At 35.4% G+C, this 20,431-nt stretch overlaps 1 protein-coding gene across 1 annotated transcript in view; it reads right to left on the reverse strand.

The window, feature by feature from the left end:
• The window catches only part of C3H8orf34 (chromosome 3 C8orf34 homolog), a 408,045-nt gene that overhangs the window by 318,448 nt on the left and 69,166 nt on the right, over positions 1-20,431 (reverse strand). The window contains 2 exon segments of the mRNA XM_074068561.1: positions 5,521-5,652; positions 10,093-10,240. Coding sequence (XP_073924662.1) covers positions 5,521-5,652; positions 10,093-10,240 — 280 coding nt within the window.

Below are 20,431 nucleotides of genomic sequence, written 5' to 3' on the forward strand. Positions count from 1 at the left end.
ATATATCCAGAGAAGGATGTTATCTATTGATAAAAGGGTCAATCTACCATAACACAATATTGTAACAACTACAATCACATATACACCTAGTCTCAGAGCCTCAAAATATAGCAAGGAAAAACTGACATACATAAAGAGAGAAATGAAAAGTTCAGTAATTGTTGGAGATTTTAATATCTTTACTTTCAATAATAATAAAACATTATTCAGAAAATCAATAAGAACAGAAGGATTTGAACACTCTAAACTAATTGGACCTAACAGATATACACAGAACTTTCCACTTTAACAATAGCAAAATACACATTCTTTTCACATACATAAAGAATAGTCTCTAGTAGACATTCCAAGTCGGGCAACAAAGCAAAAATTGAAATCATACAAAGTATCCCCTCTGACCACAGTAGGACACAGAAATAAAAAAATAAAGGAAAAACTGGAAAATGCAAAAAAAAAAAAAAAGAGGAAATTGAACAACACACTCACATATAACTACTAAGACACAGAAGAAATCACAGGAAAAAATCAGAAAATATTTTGAAAGGAAAAAAAATCAAAGTAAAACATACCCATCCTCATGAGATACAGTGAAAACAGTGTTCAGATGGAATTTATAGCTGCAAATACTCACATTAAAAAAGAAAGGGTTATACTAACCAATGAATGGATAAATAAAATGGGGTATATACACAATTATAAACACAATGGTGTATTATTCAGCTATTAAAAAGAATGAAATTCTGTCATTTGCAGAAAAATGTGTGAAACTGGAGAAAATCATATTAACCAAAATAAGCCAGACTGAAAAAGATAAATATCACATTTTCTCTCACGTGTGGAATCTAGACCTAATGCATTGGTATATTATACTATATTATGTTAAATCCTATTATATTATTATTATATCATATCATATTTTAAACATGAATACAAAAGGGGGGGTGTTTGGGGGGGACCAACAGGAGGGAGGAGAGGGAAACAAGAGGGTGATGGTGGGTAGAAAGGCTGGAAGTACATTATATATGTGTATGAAAACAGCATAATGAACCCACTACAACTGTAATAGAAAAGGGGTGAGAGAGGATAAGAAAGAGTAATAGAAAGAGGAAATTTGATCGAAGTACAATATATGCATATATGGAAATCTCACAATGAAACCCCTTTGTACAATTAATATACACTAATACTAAAAAGAAAAGAAAGGGTTAGCAGATATGGTGGTGCATACCTGCCCCAGCACTTGGGAGACTGAAGCAGAAGGGTAGCAAGTTCAAGGTCAGCTAGCATACATAGCAAGACGATGTCTCAAAGAAGAAGGAGGAGGAGAAGGAAAAAAAGCAGGAGCAGAAGGAAGAGGAGGAGAAGGAAGAATAAGAAAAAGAGGAGAATGAGAAGAAGGAAGAAGATTTCAAATCAGGAACCTAAGTTTACACCTTAAGTAAGCAAAAAAAAAAGCAAACAAAACCTAACATAGCAGAAGGAAGGAAATAACAATGATTACAATAGAGACAAATGAAATAGATTTAAAAAAATAAAGAAAATGAACAAGACCTCCACCACAATGTTCAGCAGAAGGTGTAAACATCTGTATGCACATACAGAGGAAATATATTCCATATTTCAATGTGGAACGTAGTATTACCTGAGAGATTTTTGGTTTTGCACCTTATTAAGCTGAAGGTGCTTTCCTTTACTCTGAATTTGATGGGAGTTTTTATCACAAATGTATTTTGTCAAATGCTTTTCCTTTATCTATTGAAAGGACAATTTAATTTTTCTCTCTTAATGCTTTGACACAGTGATACACTAATTGACTTTTGTATATTAAGTGAAACTTGCATTTTTTGGATAAAACAAATTTAATCATTGAATATTATTCTTTTTATGTATTTCTGTATTAATATTACTGATATTTGCTAAAAGATTTTTGTGTCTATGGTCATAAGAGATGCTCATTTCTAATTTCTTTTTCTTGTAAGGTCCTTATTTTTGTACAGAAGTCTCCTGAAATGAATTGGAATATGTATGATGCTCCTCCTCTATTTTCAGAACAAAATTGCATAAGGTATTATATTATTTCTTCTTCAGTGTTTTGATTCCCTAGGAAACCACCATGGCAGTGAGTTCCTTTTGTGAGAAACTGTTTAAAGATGAATTCAATTTAATTAATGGGGAATTTAAATGTTTCTATTTCCTCCTGAATCAATTTTTATAACATGTCTTCAAAGAATTGTTCTTCTTCTTTTGAGACAGACAGGGTCTCACAATACAGTCTATGCTGGCCTTTCAAACGAGTCCTCCTGCCTCAACCTCCCAAGTGCTGGAACTGCAGGAATGAACTCCTATGCCCAGCAACATATCTTTCATGTAAGAGGATTTTCAATCCTGTTGCCCTAAAGTTGTTCAAATTATCTTCTAAGTATCCTTTAAATGCCTTCAAAATCTGTAACCATGTTAACAATTTTATTTCTAGTAGTAGTATTTTGCATCTGGTAGGTCTTGGTAGGTATTTTTTCTTTTTTAAATTTTTTTCAAATAAACATCTTTGGGATTCATTGATTTCTCTTTATTATTTTTCTATTTTCCCATCAGAGCTTCTATTCTTTTTTAAATTATTGTTGTACTGGGAGGTACACTGTGACATTTTAAAAAGTTCTTAGAATATATCAGAGTTAAATTCACCCCTCCACCGTTCTCCTTTCCTTCCCCCCCATTCTTGGAATAGTTTCAACAGGTTTCATTTCTTTATTATCCTACTTAAGTGCGTAATATTTCCACCATATTCTTCCTCCTACACCCTCTCCTTAATCTTCCGCTCTCCCAGTGGTACCAACCCCCAGGCAATGACCTGTTTTGCCTTCCTGTTCTTGTTTTTTTGAAGAAAAAGACATTTTTGTTTGTTTAAGATAACTATACAGGGTGTTTCATTATGACATTTCCATGTATATATGTATAATAACCCAAATTGGTTCATCTGCCCTATTTTTCTCCTTTCAACAAGTTTAAAAATTCTATCTTCATTCTTGTATAGAAAATGCATTACCCATATTCACCTTCTTAATTTCTTTCTTTTACCTTCCCTCTTTCATTAGTGACCTCCCCTTTGTGTGACCTGTTTTTCATAATATTGCTGAATTTGTATTAGGTGTATATTCCACATATAAGAGAAAACATGTGGCCTTTGGTCTTCTGAGCCTGGTTAACTTCACTTAAGATGTTCTCCAGTTCCATCCATTTATCTGCAAATGACAAAATTTCATCCTTCTTTATGGCTGAATAAAATTCCATTGTGTATAAATATCACATTTTTTAATCTATTCATCAGTAGTGGGACATCTTGAGCGCTTCTATTCTTAAATTTACCATTTCTTTTTCTCAACATATTCATTAATTCATTATTTATCTATATTCTTAAGGTATGAGAGATTCTTATGAGTTATCTATATATATAGTTATACATATTTTTAAGATACAAGATATTTTATTCTATCTATATCCTTAAGGATGAGATCATAGATTTTATAAATTTTTCTTTCCTAATATAGGATTCTTTAAAAATGCTCTATTATTTCCTTGTAAGTATTTTTAGGGCTATTCTATAAATTTGTACATTTTATTTATAAAAATATTTTCAAATTGTTTTTGTATTTCTTGTTATAAAAAAAACCCTATACTCTTTTTATCAAGGCTGACAGTATTTGTTTTGTAATTGGGATATTTAGCCCATTTGCATTTAGTGCAATTACTGACATGTTTGTATTTAAACCTGCCATCTTGGTGTTTAATTTCTATTTTTACAAGTTAGCCTTTCTCTTTTCTTGCTTTTGTTTTAGAAGTATAATTTTATACCCTACTTTTATGTATCTACTGACCATATTTAAGCATTTTGCACTATTTTTTGTGATTCTTTAGAGATTACTTGTATCTTTAATATCACAATCTATACTCTTTATTAGTTCAGGAAAAATTCAATACTTGAAAGTATATTTTAAGTATAAAACCCTAAACTCATTGGATTCTTATTGTTATACATTATCTCTACATATGCTTTAAAAATGATACTTTGGGGCTTGGTGCTGGCTCAGTGGTATAGTGCCTGGCAACCAAGTGCAAGGCCCTAAATTCAGCCCTAGTGCCAACCAAAAATGTTATTTTGTTCTTGTTTTGCCCTTATTGGCCTCTTGCTGATATTCTGGTAGAACTAAAAAGTAGAACTAGATTACTTGAGAAAAACAGAACATAATCAGATGTAAAGCCTACATCAATACCCTATGTCCTGGCAGCATCCTCTAACAAACACAGAGACTGTAGACTAGGTGGGGATTTGGGCATTCTTCCACCATGGCAAGTGATGGAACCCAGAACTCACTATATAAATTAGCAATCCCCTCAGCAGAGAAAGATATTGAAAGGAACAGAAGGAGAGATAAAGACAGAGATCAATCCATGATGGAAAGTGAGACTGAGACTTAATTTTTCATTCCTCTCTTCAGTCTTTTTTTTCATTTAGCAGCTTAAGGAATAATCAACCACTGTGTTGGTGTTACTGAGTAAAGAAGACATGCAAATTTTAAATTTACATATTTTTCAAATGCTAGGATTTAATTTTATATACTAAACTAGTGAAGCAGGACAATTTTATTATAATTGTAATATTCTAAGACCATCTGAAGCTCATATAATTTGGTGTGGTTAATCTAGTCGTTTTCATGAGCACCATTTTGTAAATGAAATGCAGAGTTAATCTCAGTCTCTTACAGATGACCAGATTCAGATCCCAGCTAGCACATAGTGGGTTTTTAAACATTTTCAAACAAAAATATTTTTAACCTACTCCTTTCTTGGTTGAAATTAAAATCAAATCTCTTATTCTGTAACAAGCATAATAACAGCTATGTGTAAGAACAGCTTTCAAGTTCTCTTGTCTTCCAAGAACAATTTGCTACATGGTTCCTGAGCTACTTAACAAGTTTCCACAGTTGTGGAGGCAGGAGAGCCCTGGAGAAACCCAGTGGCTACCAAGGTATGGGAAAGGCATTGAGAAAGAAGGGATTGAGAAAGGCATTGTGACTGTAGGGACTTCAGTCACAATAACATTAATAGAACTTCAAAGAGATCCTAGGTGAAGGACTTTTTTTAATGTGTTACATAGAAAGCTTCCCTTTTCTAAGATTTAATTTAATTTTATGTGCATTCATAAACATAGGTTTGCTTCTACTTTAAGTACAGCTTAACACTGCAATTAGCTATGAGAGGCAAGAGGTCTACTTCATGCAGCTTATATTCTTCAAATAAGTACTTGAAAAGCTCTAAACTATTTACATGTGTTTAAGAGTATAAGTGTGTGTGTGTGTGCGTGTGTGTATATACACACACATAAAGTTTGATGCTAATGCTGAAATTAAAGTGTAATTCATTAATAACCAGAATATCAGATGAAAAATTTGGCTTCAATTACTACCTTTTCCTCACTTTCGGAACAGTGCACTTATAAAAACTAAATAACACTTGAAAACTTACATGACTTGGAGTCTGGTGATGGGGGAGAAATATTAGACACAGCAAGGTCACTTTTTGACTTTTTAGGCTTCTTTGCATTCAATTGCCAAGGTTTATCATAGCTTCTGAAATCTCTTCTTGTCCCTTTAGGTTCTGTTAAAAGAAAATACATAATTAAAAACCAAATAATAAGAATGAAAGAATCCTGGTCATAAAATATAACATCTCATGATAAAATAAAAGCTACCAAAAGGAGCCAGAGAAGAATGAGACATTGTGTTTTATGAATTTCTTTATTCTCTACTTCTAAAAAGGGAAATATTCAAGTTAATCAAATAGTCTAGCAAGGATACCATTCTCACTGAGTTTGTTGAAAAGAGACAGAGACTAGAAGTCACTATTCAGTTTAACAGAGAGCCACAGGATTTGACTGATACTGAATTTCAATAGGAGTCATGATTTCACCTCTCTAAACTTTTGAAAAGAATTAAATTGTTTCAGGTTGTATGGTGTGGAAACAAAAATGACTCCATCTATACTATCTACTGATAAACCTAAAACTAGGCAAAAAATGACACATTTAAACTTGAACAAATGGAAAAAAATCACTCTGAGGAAAAAGTAAGAAAAAGAATGTAGCATTTACAACACAGAGATATCATGCTTTTCAAACCATTAGATTTCAGAACATAACTACTTTGTCTTCTCAAAAATAAAAGAAAATAGTCTCTGGAAAAAAAAGAAATTCGAGAGGAGATAGGCAGACCAGCCTATGATTAACGTAACTGTGCACAGAAATTTCATTTTATATGAGATAAAGGAGTACGGACAGAAACTAAAATGCAATTCTACTTTAAATTTGTGTTCAAACCCAGGCAGGGAAAACTGATTCTATCGAAAATTGCATCAGTGACATAGAGAACACACTTCACTCAATAAATTTCCCTAGGTGAAAGCTGATAAAATAAGAAAGGCAAGCCCAAAGCCAAATGAAATGAGAGAAATGAAGTAAACTAAGAGACTCAATTTGCACATAACTGATTTTCCTGTGGAATCATAGTCACCATTCCTATAAAACTTTTTAATATCAAAAGGAAAAAATTTGTAAGTATTCCAGAAAAGAAATTCATTTCTATTCTTAAGAAGGAATAGAAAGAAGCCTTTTTTTCAGATTTCTTCTTTACATTAGATAACACACTTGTGAGGAGAACACATTGTCTTCTGAATAGCTAGATGCATTTAAAGGTAATTGGACATCTTTAGGTATTTTTTAAAAATATTACGCTCATGGACTTTGTCCTTAATTAGACATTTTCTAACTAATTAGAAGATGAACCAAAATAAAGAACTCAAAATTGCACCCAATATTTATATTTACCACAACACAAGTGACCACCTCTTTGGCTATGTTCAGCTATGCTTTCCTTTCCCTACCTACCATACTCTTTCTTACCTCTAAAATATTTCCTCTTGTCTTCTGGGCCATATACTTCACATTAATAAGCATTCTTCCATTTTCAAACCACCCACTTTATGTCTTAACACACACCTTACTTTTTTCACAAAAGCATGCCCTCCTCTTCAGTTGCTTGGAATCAAGGATGTTTGTACCTTAAGTTAAATTCCCCATTCCTCCCACACACAATGACACAGGCTATGGAAGAGGGTTAGGATCTCCTGGTCTGGAAACACTTCTGAAATGGGGGCCTCAACAGTAGAGTGAAAGTGTCTCCTCTCTTGTGGGAAAAACTCCTCACTGTGTTACTCAGTACTCTGCATTATCACCATCTTCCCTCCTCTGATTTCTCTCATGGCCCAACTTAAAACATTGTCACTTTACCTCTCTTCCTTTCAATTACCTGGATGAAACTCTAGACACTTCTTTATCCTTAACAAACCACAAGTTTTAGACTTCCTTGCCCTACTCAACTCTGAAAAGCTTCACTTCTCTAATACTTTAGACTAAGGCTAACTCTGGATCTTTTTACTACCTGGAATCGTTCAATCTCAAATGTCTTGAAAGTAAATGTGATGATCTCTCAGCACAGCTCATATCCTACTATATCTCTTGTATTTTTACTGCATCTACCTCCTAAAGGTTTTTAGCTCTCCAATTGGGTTTCTATGCCTAAATCTCATCTTGCACTTGCCCACTGACTCTTACACCAGGCCTGATACTTGATCACCCACACAGTTTGCTCTATGATAGCCTCAACTCTTACAAAACTAGTCTTCTACACTCCACCTTTACCTGAGTAGCATAACCATGATTTACAATCACCCTCTCAAGCTGTTTTCTTTCTCTCTACCCAGTACTTGTAAACACTGCTGGAGAAAAATCACTACCTTGCTGGTGGTTTCCACAATCAATTAATAACAATTGATTCATACCTTGAACTTCAGCTATGCCCCCAAACTGCTTAACAGTCTTTTTAATTTTCCTTTTGCCAACTTTTCTCCAAAACGAAATGGAAACATTGGTGACTTTTCATAATCAGCATCACTCATTTTAATCTCCTCTATCCTAATCTGAACTCTCTTATTTCTAGCAAACCTCACCTCTTAGTAAACAAAATTTAGGGCATCCAGAATAATCTCACATATATCATTTCCCAGTCCAGCCCATTCTCTATCTATAATTTGATCACATCTTCCTCTATTTCCCGCTCACAGCCTGCCTAACTATTTGTATGATATTGAATAAGTCTCACATCTGGAACTCCTGCCTTGATCCAGGGCTTTAGAGTAGTATACAATTACCTACAAAAATGCTGCACAAGTGACACAAATTTTCAATATTTCTCATTGTAAATTTAGTCCTGTGTTCCATCTTGTCCTACTAAATGACATTTATGCCATTACCCAAGTCAGTAAGCTGAGAGTTTTAATAATTTCCTGTTCTTCACCCTCTCCAAGGAAAGAGTCATTAAGTGCCTATGGGAATCAGAATTCTAAGAAAATTGGTACAACAACATGGTCATTTTTAACCATGATCTCTGTACCCTGGTGTTAGGCCCTGTATTATTTCCTTTCCTTGATTGAATACAAGACCTTTGACCTGCCTCTATCTAATAAAATATGGCAAAGGTATTGTGATATCAATGTCTTGATTATATTTTTTCATATAAGACTCCACTTTAGCAGACTTGAGAGAAATTCCTTTGCTAGAAGTAGGTTGTCATGAGGTAAAAGAGCCATGTGGCAACAAACTGTATTATATCTAGGAACTGAGAGTAGATCCTAACTGAAAGTCATAAAGGAAACAAGGAACTTAGTCATAGTCTCAGAAAATTAATTCACCAGCAGCCCAAATGACCCAAATGAACTTAGAAACAGATTCTTCCCTAGCTCAAACTCCAGATGAAAATGTGACCCAATCAACACCTTGATTCTTAGCCTTGTGAAGCTCAAGAGAGTCAGCTAAGCAACTCATGGACTTCCAACACATGGACACTGAGATGCTAAATATTACCTGATTAAAAATGTACTGCTTATGCACTACTGGCACTCTAGATACAATCATTTGTAAAACATGGACCTGCATGAGCTGTGGGAGGCTCACAGATGCTCATCTTACCTGACTTTACATGGTGGGTGCCATCTTAGTATCCAGAAGCCAAAACCCATACCTCAACACCCACTGACTTAAAATCTAAACCCAAGAAAGTGAGACCAAGAAAAAAAACAATAGTTCTCTCTTTGGTGTACCTAAAGCTCATATTTTAGTTTGTCATATGATGCAGATAACTTTTGTGAGGATATCAACACAAAAGATGTCTGTCTTATGAATGTGTTCTTTATGTACTTTAGTATGGCCTCAAGACTGGGTCTCAAGAAAATACTAATGTGAGAACACAGCTAAAGATCAAAATCTTTTCATGAGATCCTATACAGCATAAAGAGGAGGAGCAAGGTGATGGTGCCATCCCAGGAAAGCACTTGGAGTCCAGTCAGTCAAATTCCTATAGGAATCAGACAAGAAGTTGGTTTCCCAAACAATAGGCACAAGTATATTTGGGTTTGAAAGTAAACGCCAACCAAACACCACTGTGTGGAAAGGTTGCAGTCAAAGTCTCCCAATTATTTCACTACTGTTTACTGGGAAAATGAAGCTACTGAAAACTTGGAAGCCTGGCTCCTCAACGCTCCTCATGTGTGAATAATTCTTCCTAAAGTTGAACTAACTATGTAGGATGATATTGGGACTGGGGAAACAGAGAAATGATTGTCACTGTAAGAAACAAGGAAAAAAACGTTCTATTCAGATGGGCTGCAAGCTTTTAATTCAAATTGTTTCTAACAAGAAAAACAAGTTTAGAACAGTTAGAATTCATACAAAATGAAGTATTTTATGCAAATCCAAATCATTTTTACTAAAATGGAATACACTTATTTTCATACATCGAAGCATTATATATTATAATATATTCAAAGTCAAGAATATTTTATGATAAAAATATCTGGGTAAAGTTGCAGATGAATACATGAAAACCCTAGGTTGCTAGCCATCTAGATTTATTAATCATAACAAAAAGACATGAACTTTTTACATTAGGTGCAAAATTGATTGCAAAAAATATTTTTTTCACTTACCTGATATTTCACTTTCTGCCCAGAGAGCAGCAGATCCTGACAAAGTTCTTTGCAATTGTCCACGGTTTCCTTGTTTAGACTGGAGATGGTCAATGAGAAATGGGATTGGCTGGTCAGGTGTCTCGGTTATTAATTTGGTCATTAATTCCTAAAGACAGAATAGAGCACAAGTTTATATCTAATAACAATAGCAACAATAATAGCAAACACTAACTTAGCATTTACTATTGTCAGGCACTAATATGTTTATAAATAGTAACTAATTTAAACCTCATAACAATCTTTTTAGGCAGATACAAGTTAGTTATTGTCTTTGGTTTGAGCAAGCTAAAGTGCAGAGAAAGAAGTCTATGAAACACAGCTAAAACAGCAAAATGAAGATATATTTATCTTTATTTATTATTACACTTAACCAAAAAAAATTGAAAATTTATCTAAATTCCTTTTTTTAAATATAGTCCCAGAATCTAAAATTTTTATACTATTTTGAGATACACACTAAGATTTAGATAAAATTAACCATAGAGTTTACATACTAACATCATTTTCCTTTCTTAACTGTGTAAGTTTCCCAAAGTAAAGAAAACTTTGTTGGAATAAAAGAAATGAATAAGCCACAGATTCACAGAAACCAAAAAAAAAAAAAAAAATACTACAGAATTTTTATTTTACAAAAAAGTTCTCTGATGAGTAAAACTTCTTGTGCTCTCTCTCTCTCTCTCTCTCTCTCTCTCTCTGTTTCTCTCTCTTTTTCTGACTTAAGCAATAGTGAGGGTTCTACCTGCAAAACAAGTTTTTTCATTTTTTAGATGCTCTAATAACTTAAATTAGGCTTAAATCTGCCCAAGGGTAATGTCTACACATTGTTTTTATGTTTGTTTGTTTTTTGTTTTTTCCAGTCAGGAAGAGCAAAGAACCATCTCCAATTTGTGGTCAGCTAGAATCCCCAGATTGCTGGAACATGAGCAGCTGTCACACCACGTGGACAGGATTTTGTGCTGTGTAATTGAGTTTGTGAACTCACATGCCCCCTTTCACATTCCTATCAGTCAGATTTCATCTTGTTGGTTTTAGTCCAGAATTCTAGTCTGTCAGTTGTCATTTTAACTCCAGATTTTGTAAGAGAAAGTCATTCTAGTGAATAGGCCAGAAAAATCAGATATTAGACATTATTATGGAAGGGCACTGGAAATTCTCCATTGCATTGTCTTTTCTTGTTGATTGTAGTTCATTTCTTCTGCACTGAATGCTCTTTTCTCAGATGTGGAGATGGATGTCTTGTCATCAGTCTCCAATGATACATTCTTAAGGAGGTTTACCCTAACCAATCTTCATAAGACTTTATAATTTTGTAACGAGAGTCCTAGGACAGAGGCCCAACACTAAGAGTTCCAGCATGTCAGGTCCTGCCACTCACACCAAAGAAAGAAAACAAAAGTAATGGTGAAAAGAGAGGAAAAGATTTTAATCAAGATGGCCATTTTAGGAAGATAGAGACCAAGCATCTCAGTCTCATAATGCTCATTGTTAAGCAGAGAAAGAACTGAGGAAGGGGAAAAGGTGTGCATAATCAAGCAGTCTTAGCCAAAAATGTGGGGTGGCTGGCCATTGTCTCAGTTCTGGTTCTATAAAGTGGCCCCAGAGAAGTCCTCAACATTTGAGGGGACAATCCACTTCTCAGGAGAGGATTGAGCTCATTGGGAGATGATCTCATCATGGGGTAGTGTGTCTACAAGGCTTTGCTCTTCCTGAAATACAAGGTGACTGTAGGTTAAGGACAATCACTGGAGAATTTCAGGTACATTTTCAGAAGTCTGTAACAGGACATTGTAAAAGCTGACTGAAAGGGTGGGGCATGGTGTACATACCTATAACATCCAATTACTCCAGAGATTGAGAGTGGGAGGATCACAGTCATCTCAACAAATAAACTGGGTATGGTGGTACATGGGAAAGATAGGTAGGAGGACTATAGTCTGAGGTCAGCCTTGGGGAAAAACCCAAGATCGTATCCAAAAAATAACTGGTTCAAGTGATAGAGCACCAACCTAGCGAGAACAAGGCCATGAGTCGTTCAAACCCCAGTTCTGGAAAAAAAAAAAAAAAGATTGACAGTAAAATATTTTAGGTACTCTTTATGCCTTCATCCTTTGACATAGGTTAGTAACTCCAGTTTTAGACAGATACTCATTGAATGAATGTGCAGGATTGAGAAGGACTCTGACTCACAGTAATTTTGAAAGATACAAGAAGATATCAGGCTTTTATCATGCTTTCAGTCACCTTGCAGGCCCAAGTGAAGAGCCAGTTCTTTTAAGCAGTATCAACTTGTAAGTCTGTGTTACAATTATTTTATTTTCTTCATACAGTCCTGATATTTCCCCACCAGCTCATAACTGGTATTGAATAAGAAATAAATGAAAATTTGTTAATTGACTACAGGTAGATATTAATCATTAAAGTCCCTTATTATAAATGCAAGTTAATACAACCACTATGGAAAACAGTATGGAGGCTCCTCAAAAAACTAAAACTAGACAATCCATTCCTAGGGATGTACCTGAAGTAATGTAAGTCAGTTTACAATAAAGACACCAGCACACCCATGTTTATTGCAGCACTACTTACAATAGCTAAGCTACGTAAACAGCCAAGATGCCCCACTACTGATGAATGGATTAAGAAAATGTGATATTTATACACAATGGAACTTTACTCAGCCACAAAGAAGAATGAAATTCTGTCAATTGCAGGTAAATGGTCTTTTGGGCCAGGCTAACCTCACTCAGAATGATGTTCTCCAGTTCCATCCATTTACCAGCGAATGATAACATTTCGTTCTTCTTCATGGCTGCATAAAATTCCATTGTGTATAGATACCACATTTTCTTAATCCATTCGTCAGTGCTGGGGCATCTTGGCTGTTTCCATAACTTGGCTATTGTGAATAGTGCCGCAATAAACATGGATGTGCAGGTGCCTCTGGAGTAACAGTCTTTTGGGTATATCCCCAAAAGTGGTATTGCTGGATCAAATGGTAGATCGATGTCCAGCTTTTTAAGTAGCCTCCAAATTTTTTTCCAGAGTGGTTGTACTAGTCTACATTCCCACCAACAGTGTAAGAGGGTTCCTTTTTCCCCGCATCCTCGCCAACACCTGTTGTTGGTGGTGTTGCTGATGATGGCTATTCTAACAGGGGTGAGGTGGAATCTTAGTGTGGTTTTAATTTGCATTTCCTTTATTGCTAGAGATGGTGAGCATTTTTTCATGTGTTTTTTTGGCCATTTGAATTTCTTCTTTTGAGAAAGTTCTGTTTAGTTCACATGCCCATTTCTTTATTGGTTCATTAGTTTTGGGAGAATTTAGTTTTTTAAGTTCCCTGTATATTCTGATTATCAGTCCTTTGTCTGATGTATAATTGGCAAATATTTTCTCCCACTCTGTGGGTGTTCTCTTCAGTTTAGAGACCATTTCTTTTGATGAACAGAAGCTTTTTAGTTTTATGAGGTCCCATTTATCTATGCTATCTCTTAGTTGCTGTGCTGCTGGGGTTTCATTGAGAAAGTTCTTACCTATACCTACTAACTCCAGAGTATTTCCTACTCTTTCTTGTATCAACTTAAGAGTTTGGGGTCTGATATTAAGATCCTTGATCCATTTTGAGTTAATCTTGGTATAGGGTGATATACATGGATCTAGTTTCAGTTTTTTGCAGACTGCTAACCAGTTTTCCCAGCAGTTTTTGTTGAAAAGGTTGCTATATCTCCATCGTATATTTTTAGCTCCTTTGTCAAAGATAAGTTGCTCATAGTTGTGTGGCTTCATATCTGGATCCTCTATTCTGTTCCACTGGTCTTCATGTCTGTTTTTGTGCCAGTACCATGCTGTTTTTATTGTTATTGCTTTGTAATATAGTTTGAAGTCAGGTATTGTGATACCTCCTGCATTGTTCTTTTGACTGAGTATTGCCTTGGCTATTTGTGGCCTCTTGTGTTTCCATATAAATTTCACGGTAGATTTTTCAATCTCTTTAATGAATGTCATTGGAATTTTGATGGGAATTGCATTAAACATGTAGATTACTTTGGGGAGTATCGACATTTTTACTATGTTGATTCTACCAATCCATGAGCATGGGAGATCTCTTCACTTTCTATAGTCTTCCTCAATCTCTTTCTTCAGAAGTGTATAGTTTTCCTTGTAGAGGTCTTTCACATCTTTTGTTAGGTTTACACCTAGGTATTTGATTTTGTTTGAGGCTATTGTAAATGGAATTGTTTTCATACATTCTTTTTCAGTTTGCTCATTGTTAGTGTATAGAAATGCTAATGATTTTTCTATGTTGATTTTATATCCTGCTACTTTGCTATAGCTATTGATGATGTCTAGAAGCTTCTGAGTAGAGTTTTTTGGGTCTTTAAGGTATAGGATCATGTCATCTGCAAATAGGGATATTTTGACAGTTTCTTTACCTATTTGTATTCCTTTTATTCCTTCTTCTTGCCTAATTGCTCTGGCTAGGAATTCCAGAACTATGTTGAATAGGAGTGGAGATAGTGGGCATCCTTGTCTGGTTCCTGATTTTAGAGGGAATGGTTTTAATTTTTCTCTGTTAAGTATAATGCTGGCTGTAGGTTTGTCATATATAGCTTTTATAATGTTGAGGAACTTTCCTTCTATTCCTAGTTTTCTTAGAGCTTTTATCATGAAATGATGTTGGATCTTATCAAAGGCTTTTTCTGCATCTATTGAGATGATCAAGTGGTTTTTGTCTTTGCTTCTGTTAATGTGGTTTATTACGTTTATTGATTTTCGTATGTTGAACCACCCCTGCATCCCTGGGATGAAGCCTACCTGGTCGGAACACAGATTTTTAAAAACATGTTGAAATCACCATAATAAGGGGACTAAGGTAGAAAGGAGAAAAACAAAGATGAACCAATTTGGGATAAAATACATCTATAAATGGAAATGTCACAAGGAGACTGCCTGTATGGCCATCTTAAACAAACAAAAATATCATTTTGTTTTTTTACAAAAACAGAGAACAGGAGAGTGGAACGGGTCCTGCCTGGGGGTTGGTAAAAGAGGAAAAGGGGGAGGATGTGGGGAAAGTGTGTAGTAGGATGAATATGGTGCAAACACTGTGTACACATGTATGTAAATGGAAAAATGAGATCAGCTGAAACTATTTCAGGAATGGGGGAGGGGAGGGTAAAGGAGACTAATGGAGGGGTGAATTCCACTATGATATATTATAAGAACTTCTGTAAATGTCACAATATATCCTCAGCACAGCAATTAAAAAGTCCGTTATACCAATAAACAATGATCAAATTATTCATAGATTTTTTAAGCCAAGAAAATACAGCCTTTTGATCTCCTGTAAAAGAAAATGCTGTCATGATTTTCTCAGGGATATGTATTTATATTTATAACAGTCTAGGACACATAGATCTATTTGACTAGAGACTAAATAGATTTTATAAATTATGAGATCCCAAGTTGATCTTAGGGACATAGATGGAATAATTCAGAACATCTCAAAAATATGCAGCTTGAACACAGAGTTGAAACTCAAAAGAGCAAAGGATTTTTACAGTAAACACACTATAAGGCAAAATTGTTATCAGATAAATGTAATATTTGTTATGTTCTGAAAAAACAGGCAAGCAAATACATAGTTGACATAGGTCTTATATATTCCTGCTATTAAAATATTAACTATTATCATTATAAGAGCCTTCGTCTACTTTGCAATGGTAATCATAAATCAATGCAAGGCTCATTTAAATCCCAGTTATACATCAGTAGAACACATTTAAATCATTCCAGATTTTTCATCTATAGGAGAGATGTGTTCTATTTGAATGCAATGTCCATTTCAAAGGCCTCTAGATAATAGAAAGAAAAGTAAATAGAACAACCAATTAGACTACTCTTGACAGAAATCCTGGGCACTAAGATAAAGCAAAAAGTAGGTCAGATGAAAGGGCTCCAGAGCCACAGTAATTTCTCTCTGGAGTTTTTGGAAGATCATATGTGATTCTTTTTACCTTTCAACTTACATGGAGAGTTTTGGTAGTTTTGTTCTTTGAAAATAAACCAAAGTGTCCCCATGGTCTCTTTAGAATGTGAATTACACAGTCATAACAAACCAAATAATCTCTATTTTTAAAAATATTATCAGTCTAGTAACTAGTTTGAGGTAGGCTTATATCCCACTAAAATATTTAAGATTAAAGACATAGCATGAACTCAGTGATAAGCAAAATAAAAATTGGTAACGTTTACAATAGGCTACGTGAGGTATTCAGTTGGGCAATGTTAGAGTTTGAGGATTCTACTCACAAGAGGAATAACTGTGCCTCTCACTTAGTCCACATGGCCATTGGCAACAGGATTCAAAAAAGGAAAAAAAAAACAATGGTTTTGAGGACTTGAGCTTACAGAAATCCCTTTTCCAGACATGAAAATTTGAATCCTTAGATTTGCAAAGATGTTCCTCGCTCTAAAATGATTGATTTCTCTTTCACTGGAATGCATACACACAAAAATAGAACTGGGGGACTGACAGATTCCAGGAAGTGAGAACAGAGTTGTGCAGCTAGAAGTTCACATTGGAGTTAGAAATTAATTACAGAAAGTTCCACAGGATTATTCTACATAGGGAAAAAGTATTCCAAAGTAGGAAGCCAGTCAGGCACAGAGGCTGAGCTCCTGTAAGGAACAGCTCATCCAGAGAAGGGGAGAGGCACATCTACAAGTCTTATCATTAGTGTCAGAGTCATGACATGAAATTCTTGAGAGGTTTGTCTGTGTGTATCTATAAATTAAAAGAATGGTAGAAATGGCAATAGCACTCCTGCTCAGGAACAAAACATTTGAGGTCATTGTAAGATAAGGATTCGGGGCTGATAAAATGAAAGTAATAATTTTAGTGTTATATCTTGTTTGTCCTCACAGGCTAGATAAACCTGGAGCATTCAAATTGCAGACAAAATATACTAGCAGTTGTCATCAAAAGAAGGTTAACTTCATAATCACTGCTAATAAGCAGTGATTATGAATAACATTGTCAATATAACCAAAAGCAATAGAAGATATTTGAAATAGCTTTGAAACTTGATGGACACTTTTTGAATAGCTCATCTCCAAGTTACAAGCTGTGTGACTTTGGTCAGGGCACTTAATCACGTTCACATTCAATACCCCATGAACGAAACGTGAATGATAATGATACCTAAGTTAGAGGGGTGCCAAAGAAAGCACAGCCTGCTTGAGTTACGTGTAGACTGTGATGGATTGCCTAGTGCTGTTCTTTCAAGGCTAGGAACTGTCTTCCACAATTTCCTTTCTGTTGTCTGGGTAGTTTTCCAGTGAGCAGAATTTGTAGGTATCTTGGAAGCAGAAGAAATTATTGTGCATAGCAAGTTTCAGGCAGGAATGAGGGCAGACAAGAGACTCATCCAGCTTCCCAGCCAGTGTGTGGAAAACACCGCAGATTTAATAGCTAGGAAACTAAAATTACAGAGATGTGCAGCAGCATTGAGGCAAGCTCCTTCCTCAGTACCAGCTCTCTGGTCCCTGGTGACAGTCCCCACCCTAGCCTTCAGTACCATTGCTCAGGCCTCTGCCCAGTTCTAACTCTCCATCATGAAAATTTGCTTTTATAAAACCCTGTTAAGACCAGATATGTAGACTGGCTTCTGATTTCCTGACTTAACTCCTAATGAGTTAGCCTCCAGAAGTGTTAATATTTTAATTGTTTACTATGAATTTTCTACAATTTTATATGTTTATATAAGATAGTTTAGATATTTATATATTTGTGATTCTTATTGCTACTACTATTATTATTAGCATTATTAGAATGCATTTGTAATCTTATAGGCACAATGTATTTTATTGTCTTTTTTTCTGATTTTTAAAACTAATATCTGCGTCATATGGCTTGTTATCAACTGTACTGTATCTTCATGAATATACCATCTATTGAAATTTCTCCCTGCGTTTACGTCTGTTTCCTATTATGTTAACTCTCATTATGTTACTGATACCAATTCAAGTGTAATTATTTTTAAGTCATGTATAAATATGAAAATAAATTCTTCTTTAAATATTTTAGAAAAATAAGAACAATCTAGAGAAAATAAAAAGCAAGTGCAACTTTACATCCTGCAAGGGATAAAACTGCTGGGATTTAGGGCTTTTCTGGAACCAGTAACAGACTTGTCAGAATGTAGCCTACAGCGCAGTGCGGCCTTGTACTAAACAAAACTGGCAAGGTTAATGAGCTGGACAGTGAACACTAACTAGTAACGATGATTGCGTCTACGTGCATTTTAATTTTAATGTCCACTAGATAAAAACAAAAGCATGGGTGAATACAATCATGTATTACTAAAACTAGAGAGAGTAATTAGTTGAATAATTTGTTAGTTAATAATTCATAATTGTTAACAACTGAAATTAGATCTATTTCAGTTGATGGGAGCTATGGAATTCTTTGGCTGAAAAACCAACAAAAAGTGAAGGGAATACACAAACATGAAGTCGCAGGTGGTTGTCCTGGATATTAGCCACCCATGAACGTCACTGACCCCAGGTTGAGAACCATGCCCAGGTCCCACAGCACATGACAGCAAGGGCCTCTGCTTACAACGTTATGGCTTTAGACTGTTACTTTTTGCTTTTGTTTGCCTGAGAGGTACGTAATACTCTCATTCCTTTCATCCTCAGAAGAAAGTCATTAGGCAACAATGAAGCTATTTCAAAATCTCAGGAATTTCTCATCATTTGGACGTTTTTGTTAAATTAATTTATATGCAAGACATTGTACTCCATTAATAATGTAGGTGGTATCAATCAGGTATATTTTTTACTCAGTACCTGTAATAAATTTAAATATTCATAGACTATGGCAATTATCATATTAGAATGCTATTTTAGTTCACAACGGGCAGATCTGATGACTGAATTAATTCATTCTAAATCTGCACATGTTTCAATTATCTGTTTTTAATAGGGTCTCTGAAATTTGCATCTGGGATCCTAACCTTGCAAACATCCACCTCCTATCCACCACCCAACTGTGCTACATAAACAGGCAGGCACTGACATCAAATGTCAACAGATGAATGTGAGAATATCTACCTGATACTCCGTTTCGTTCTGAAACAGCCCTGTCTTACACTGAGGTCACCTTCGCCTCAGCTAGAACTCTGCTTGGTTTCCACCTTTGCCTTTTCTCCAATTCCATTTTCCTGAATGGCAGTAGAATGGAGGGCTTCACCCTACTGCTGAGCTTTATCATGAGATCTTGGTTTGGAAAGAAATGGGTTTCAATGCTGTAGATAAGTTTCCATGCACAGTTAGAATAGGACAGACTTTTTTTTTGGTCAGTACCGGAGTTTGAACTCAGGGCCTTGTAATTGCTAGGTGAACAGTCTACCACTTGAGTCACAGCCCCAGCACTTTTTGCTTTAGATTATTTTTCAGATAGGGTTTCACATTTTTTACCTGGGCCAGCCTTGATCTGTGATCCTCCTACCTATGCTTCCAGGATAGCTGGGATTACAGGCATGAAGTACCATTCCCAGCTTTGTTGAGACAGGGTCTTGCTAAGTTTTTGCCCAGGCTAACCTCAAACAATGACCTTCCAAGTCTCTGCCTCCCAAACAGTTGGGGCTACAGGCCTAAGCCACCATGCTAAGTCTTTAGGACAGACATCTCTTTGATGTTTTTCTGTCAGACCCTTCAACACCATTCAGAGAACTCAGCTCTATGCCAAGAATACACCCAGACCTTTGCTAAACCCCTTTCTCTCATTCCTAATAAAAACAGATTTTATTGGAAGGCTGAGTTCAACAGGAAAGAAAGCAATATGAATGGTAAAGATTGCAAATATCATTTATTAAGCCTGATGGGTACATGTGTCACAGATTTTTACATAGATTTAATCATTTGTTGTGCATTAAAGAATTGCATACAAGATGCACAACCAAGGTGACACACATGTGCTTTTACAAATGTGTTTGCTAATGCCTTGCTTATTTCAGGTCACATGGCCTGCACCTGCAAACCACCAATGCAAGCAGTCACAGCCCCACCCACAACCAGAGAGACCCAGGGAAGGAGAAAACAGGTGCGCACCTGACTTGTAACACTCTTGGTTCTCCTTAAGCACAATTTAACACAAAATAACCCATAGTGCTCATTCGTCATAAACCAGAAAGGGCGTCTAATTATCCTGTTGTACACTATGAAATATAATTAGAGACAAAAGTGGGGAAAATAAAAAATGAAATAAACTGCTTTACAATAAACCCTAAAAACA

This window comes from Castor canadensis, chromosome 3 (assembly GCF_047511655.1).
Source record: "Castor canadensis chromosome 3, mCasCan1.hap1v2, whole genome shotgun sequence".
NCBI classification, from domain to species: domain Eukaryota; kingdom Metazoa; phylum Chordata; class Mammalia; order Rodentia; family Castoridae; genus Castor; species Castor canadensis.